The sequence below is a fragment of the Equus quagga genome, chromosome 1, assembly GCF_021613505.1.
Source record: "Equus quagga isolate Etosha38 chromosome 1, UCLA_HA_Equagga_1.0, whole genome shotgun sequence".
Taxonomy (NCBI): Eukaryota; Metazoa; Chordata; class Mammalia; order Perissodactyla; family Equidae; genus Equus; species Equus quagga.
Window position 1 is genome coordinate 54,790,156 of NC_060267.1, and position 6,511 is coordinate 54,796,666.

At 51.6% G+C, this 6,511-nt stretch overlaps 1 protein-coding gene across 1 annotated transcript; it reads left to right on the forward strand.

The window, feature by feature from the left end:
- Positions 1 to 126: 126 nt before the first annotated feature.
- Positions 127 to 5,876, forward strand: TEX52 (testis expressed 52). The gene is made up of 3 exons (XM_046668920.1): positions 127 to 195; positions 1,266 to 1,816; positions 5,582 to 5,876. The coding sequence occupies exons 1-3, from the start codon at positions 127 to 129 to the stop codon at positions 5,874 to 5,876; spliced, it is 915 nt and encodes a 304-aa protein (XP_046524876.1).
- The last annotated feature ends 635 nt before the right edge of the window (positions 5,877 to 6,511 follow it).

Sequence of the window (6,511 nt, forward strand, 5' to 3'; positions counted from 1 at the left end):
GTAAGGGCCTTCTCCCTGCGTCACCACCCAGGAAGCATCACCATAGCAACCCCAGCAGCAAACAATGCTGCCTGGAAGATCTCCCCTACAAAGCTGCCCCTCCTGGCAATCAGGCCCAGAAGAAGAATGGCCAGTAACCTGAGATCAGCCAGAGGGTGCAGTAATCCATCCCACGTCCGAGAGCCCTTCCTGCAGGTAGGGGGTGGGGCCCTATAGGCACAACCTACCTTTCTGCACCCTATTGGGCTAGGGGTTGTCCCCCTGGGGTGGTTTATGTTTTCTCCCCAGCAGCAGAGCTGGCCCGTGAGCTTTCCGCGGTCCTCCTCTCTTAGTCCTGTGATACTGTGAACACAGAGGTCAGAACAGAGGGGAGGAGATGCCTGGTTATTACATTGCCCAGACCTACCCTCTGGGGGATCATGTAGAAATAACTTAGGTGAATGGGCCCCAGAAACAGGTGAGGTTTTGGAATCAGAGAAGTCCTAGGGGTGGTTAGGAGGGAGAGGCATTTTGAAGAACATAGTATCATGAGTAGTGCAGACAGATGGCTCATGTCCCAGCTCTGCCACTCATTCACTTGGCACCTTGGGTAGATGACTAACCTTCATTGTGTCTTGGATTTTGTTCCTTTGGGATGGGGACAGTAACACCTGCTCCTAGGGCTGTGAGGGTTAAATGAGATGTGGATAAGGATTTAGCACAGTAACACATATTTGCTACTGTTTATTTCATGGGAGATGGGGTGCAGAAATGGGAGGGAACCAACATTCTAGATGCTTCTATATTTGCTTATATTTTAATGAGAAGTGGGGGGAATGCACTGATGATGGAGAAACAAGGAACAGGAGGAGTCTGGGATAGAAAAGCACCCGGCCCCACTCTCTGGAGAACGATTACCCCTCTACCCTTGGTTCAGTAAGGGGCATTCTCCCTCAAAATTCCCTCAGGCCTGCTGTGCCCTCTTGTGCGGGGGCACCAAGATGGAAAGGAGGAGAGAAGAATGGGAAACTCTAAGTTGAGGAAAGAAGGTGGGCGATCAAAACCTGATAGATGGAAAGAGAGCAAAAGAGAAATCCGTGAGAATAATACAGAGCAGTCATAACTTCTGATAGGCAGGCAGGAACAGAGAAGTGGTTCCCTGCCTGGCTATCGGTATCCTAATGAGCATCCTGGGTCTGAAGGAGGCTGGCAGCTTGTTTTCCCTGCAACTCCTCCTGGGAAAGGGAGGCAGGGTGCCCCTCAGGCTCCCTTTTGTCTCTCCCTAGATGGTCCATGCCCATGAGTCTCCCTCGACCTACCAAACGTGGGCTCAACGTGAGTTCCTTCTCCCCAGTGAATCCTGGGAATTGCCTGGCTTCACCAGCCAAGCCTACCACCAGCTCGCCCTGAAGCTGCCGCCCTGTACAGAAATGAAGTCCAAGGTGCGTCACCGACTCATCCAGCCTTGGAAGCCTGCTGCCCCACACACCTGGGGCTTCCACACGTGGCTCGATGTGGGGCGTTTGCCGGCCACCTTTCCCACCAGCTCCAACAGGCCATACGATAGCAATGTCTGGCGCTGGCTGACGGACTCCAGGGCCCACTGCCGCCCCCCAGCAGAGCCTCCCGTCCCCCCTCCCTCCTGGATGGGTCAAAAGAGCTGTCTGACCTTCATCTACTCTACTCCTATCTTCTTGGACCCAAATAGGAAGAACCAAGTGATTTTCAGGACGGTGAAGGAACTAAGAGAAGTGGAGAAACTCAAGCTGAGGAGTGAGGCAAGGGCACCTCCACTGGATGCCAATGGCAACATCCTGCCCCCAAAGAACTTCAAGAAGTAAGAGGAGCTCCATCCTCAGTGAGCTCACCCAACCTACCCGCGTTCAGGTGACCCCTCCCGCTCTCTCATGTCTAACTTGGTACTCCAACCTTCACATGTCTGGCCATCTGCAAACCAAACTCTTTTCTGAGTGTAGCTGGAGGGAAAGGATGCAAGCAAAGGAAGGACAGCCAGGGAAAGGGCTTAAAATTTAGGGCGTACAGCTATGTACTTAACACCTGCTAGGCCCTGGGGATACAGAGAAATGTCCTTCAGTCCCTTCCCCCAAGGAGCTTACGACAGGCAGACATGTACATACACGCGTGGAAAGACAGCTACCAACACAAGCGCACATGCACTCAGTGCCCAAAGTGTGAGACAGACGGGGGTGTGTAAGGATGTCAACTGTTAATGGAAAGACCTGAGAGCTGGAGTCAGAGGCTTGGATTAAAGTCCACACTGTGCATTTTGGCAAATTGCTTAGTTTTTTCAGACTCGGTTCCACCATTGATAAAATAGGGATGGTAAATACCATGCCTCCGTCAATGGGTGAAGATAAAATGGGTTAATGAATTATGAAAGTACTATACCAAAAAATAGATGTTATTACAGAAATCCAGGAGAGGGCGGGATTGCCATGGGCTGGAGCGTCCCCCAGGGGCTTCGTGAGGAAATCAGATGGAGGCTGGAAGGGTAAGAAGCCTTTGGAAAGGCGGAAAGGAGGAGCTGGAGGGTTGACTGGTGGGAACAGAGACAGGAATGTGAACAGAGCTACGTGAGCACCCGCACTTCTCCCCTGCCTGCCCGTGGTGAGAACTCACAGGTCTCTCCATCCTGTGTCGAGTCTAGGCGCTGGGCACGAGTGGCAAGAAAGCAGGAGAGGAATCAGGAGAGAACGTCTCAAATTCCAGTCCCAAGGGCATTGAGGGGCTGGAGACGGGGGCTGTGGAGATTTTTAAGCTTTAAAAAGAAATGCCAACAGTCAGTGCTTTTGAGGGGAGATTACTCAGGACCTTGGCTTCTCTCTGCTGTCCTTGCAATGAGGATTATTGATTGCTAACATGTGCAAACACTAGGCATCCAAAGGTGCGTGAGACTTAGATCTCTCCTCAGAAGAACTCACAAATGGCAGTGCCAGATGTTGTTGTAGTCACTTCAGCTATATTACTGAATCCTCCCACTACCCTCTGAATAGAAATTGTTATTATCACCCCATTTTACAGATGGGGCATCTGAAACACAGAGAGGCCAAGTCTCTTGCCCAAGTTCACAGAGCCAGCAAGTAAGGCAGAGGTAGGATTGAACCCCAGGGAGGTCAGCTCCACAGCTGTGTTCTTTTTTTTTTTTTTGATGAGGAAGATTAGCCTTGAGCTAACATCTGTGCCAATCTTCCTTTATTTTGTATGTGGGATGCCGCCACAGCATGGCTTAATGAGCAGTGTGTAGGTCTGCACCTGGGATCCGGACCCACAGACCCTGAGCCGCTGAAGCAGAGTGTATGAACCTAACCACCAATCCACCAGGCCACCCCCGGAGCTGCATTCTTTTTTGTTTTTTTAAAGATTTTATTTTTTGCCTTTTTCTCCCCAAAGCCCCCTGGTACATAGTTGTATATTCTTCCTTGTGGGTCCTTCTAGTTGTGGCATGTGGGACGCTGCCTCAGCATGGTTTGATGAGCAGTGCCATGTCTGCGCCCAGGATTCAAACCAACGAAACACTGGGCTGCTTGCAGCGGAGCGGGTGAACTTAACCACCCGGCCACGGGGCCAGCCCCCCGGAGCTGCATTCTTAACCACTATATGCCACTTCCCTTCTTGTCTGACCAGGGAATCAGACAAGTTCACAGCTATTTCTAATATAATATAATGTTCTATAAAGGCAGTACAAGAAAAATACACTTATTCATATAAAGAGCTGAGCACAGTGCTTGGCGTACAGTAAGTGTGTGTGTGCAGAAGCAGCGTGGCCTCCGGAGGCAAACAGATCTAGGCTGGGATCTACCTGAGTCCGTCACAAGCTTGCCGCACCACCTTAACCACCTCAGATTCTCTGAGCCTCACTTTCCTCAAGAGCGTATTGGAGATGTGCTTGGTGCCTTGCGGGGTGGTTAGAGATTGAAGGCACAATGCTCGGCACATAGACAGGCTCCAGGCTCTGTAAACCGGGTCACTATTCCTGCAGTGTCTCCACGAGAGAAGCATCCTTGTTGCGCATGTTGCTGCTGTCGGCCCAGCCCCTGGAGCCAGGAGACAGGAGTGAGTCTCAGGCAAGGTTTTGCTGTTCACAGAGAAAGGAGTATTTGAGCTGGACCTTGAAGGATGTGTCCAAGTTCACCAGGTGGGAACAAGGAACAGTGGTGGGAGGAAAGGCTCCTCCAATCCTGCTGTTCCTTTTGAGCAGCTCCATCAGGGGTGAAAATAAATTGTTAAAAATTACTCAAGATCAGTGAGAGAGCACATTCTGAGCATGAGAGACCCAGAGGACTTCAGACAAGGTCTAAGCTTCAAGATGCTCACCATCATGTTGGGAAACAGAACATTTATCTGCAAACCCAGCTGTTCTCAACTCTGGTAGCACGTTAGAATCACCTGGGCTTCTTTACAAAATGCTGAGGTTTGAGCCCCACCCAGAAGATTCTAACTTACGTGGCCCAGGGGCAGCCTGGGCCCTGGTTGTTTTATTTTCTGAGGAAGATTTGCCCTGAGCTAACATCCGTGCCAATCTTATTCTACTTTGTTTGTGGGTTGCCGTCACAGCATGGCCACCGATGGGTGGTATAGGTCCATGCCCAGGAACCAAACCTGGGCCACTGAAGCAGAGTGTGCTGAACTTAAGCACTAGGCCACAGGGCCGGACCCCTGGTATTTTTTTTTTTTTTTTAAAGATTTTATTTTTTTCCTTTTTCTCCCCAAAGCCCCCCAGTACATAGTTGTATATTCTTCGTTGTGGGTCCTTCTAGTTGTGGCATGTGGGACGCTGCCTCAGCGTGGCTTGATGAGCAGTGCCATGTCCGCGCCCAGGATTCGAACCAACGAAACACTGGGCCGCCTGCAGTGGAGCGCGCGAACTTAACCACTCGGCCACGGGGCCAGCCCCCCCCTGGTATTTTTTAAAAGCTCCCCAGGGTGATTCTAATGTACATCCAAGCCTGAGAACCTCTGATGTAAACCAAAGACAGCAAATAGGGGGAATCTGCTGAACCAGGTGCAAAGCATGTTGAACCATAGGAAATTTGCCACTATCCAACTATGTTTTTAAAAAGCCAACTTCCCACTGTTAAACCTCATGCTACAGGCCTGTAGAAGAGGGATCCATCAGACCAGGTGTGGGCTGGCAGCAGGTCAGAGCAGGAAGGGCTTGTGGATATCATTGCATGCACCAGTGACAAGAAGGGGCCCTTGTGCTGAGCTCGCCCTTCCCGCTGGCACTGCGTCAGTGGAGGAGGTAGAACTTGAAGGATTGTTAGAATCTGGTTGTTACACACTGTGTGTCCAAAGGATGGAGGCTTGACCATCTATACAACATTATTTCACCAGCCTAATGCCAACACACACACACGCATGCACGCACATGCACACATGTACACACACACAGACACACACAGGGCAGGCCATCGGTACAGACAGATATGCAGTTAGGAAGAGAGATGGTGGGCGTTCCCTCTGGCCTGATGGCTCACTAGCTTGTGGAGGGCAGCACCACACTTCCCCTTCTCAGTCCTTCCACCGTGCCTGGATCTCTCCTTTGACCTCTCTGTTCTCTCCACACCCCTCCCCACAACAGGTACCGGCACATCTCAGCTGGTGGAAGGTTTGAACCCCGCGGCCTCCAGCTCATGCCCAATCCACTTCCAAATGACTTAGCCAGGAGCTGGCCCTGCCCGAACCCTCAGCCTCATTACCAGGAGAAGGCACTGAAGCTGGCCTTGCTGCCCAGTGCGCCCCTGAGCCAGGACCTTGTGAAGAAGTACCAAACCCTGATAGAGGACCGGGTTGCCTTGCCCCTCCACCATCTCTCCAAGGCACAACCTGGCAAAGCCTCAGTGAGAAAGAGAACGAGAAGACCTGGATACATCTAGAGGAGCCTCCAGATGGGTGGGGATCACGGTGAGCACACAGACTTCCAGGCTCCAGTGTTCTCAGCCAATGCACCTTCAGCAAGGGGCCTTTGGGGTGGCTGAAGGACTCTGCTGCAGAACAGAGCCTCTCCACCATCCCCCCAACTTCAAGCCACCTCTGTACCCCAGGCTCCTAGACACTCTACTGAAACTCTCAATTGTTATCTGTCTTCCTTGGAGGACTCTCTCATAGCAGGTGCAAGGACTGGTGGGGCAATAGAGCAGAGAGGGATCCAGTTCCTAGGGACAGACAAGGAGTGGGGAGGAACAAGGCTGTGTGTGTGTGTGTGTGTGTGTGTGTGTGTGTTGGGGCAGGGGAAGAGGTGCTGTAAGAAATATGGGTAATAAGAAGTTACCTCCATTCCCATAACCCATTTGGAACAAGACTGGGATTGGTCAGGGTATGGGAAGCTTCTCAGGCAAAAATAACCTCAATTCCACCTCTCCCTGGACCATCTGATGTCTGGACAAAGAACAGAAGCAACTCTGCTGGGCTGCAGTTCCCCCCCCGGGATTGGGGGAGAGGAGGTCAGGCCAAGGCTGGTGCTAGAGAATGGAAGAGTCAGGTCTGGGGAAGGCTGACCAGGCCTCCATGG

Coding starts and splice junctions, on each gene's coding strand:
- TEX52 (XM_046668920.1), top strand. CDS start 127: ATGGCCAGTAACCTGAGATCAGCCAGAGGGTGCAGTAATCCATCCCAC. Junction 196..1,265: donor TCCGAGAGCCCTTCCTGCAG/GTAGGGGGTGGG, acceptor GTCTCTCCCTAG/ATGGTCCATGCCCATGAGTC. Junction 1,817..5,581: donor CCCCCAAAGAACTTCAAGAA/GTAAGAGGAGCT, acceptor TCCCCACAACAG/GTACCGGCACATCTCAGCTG.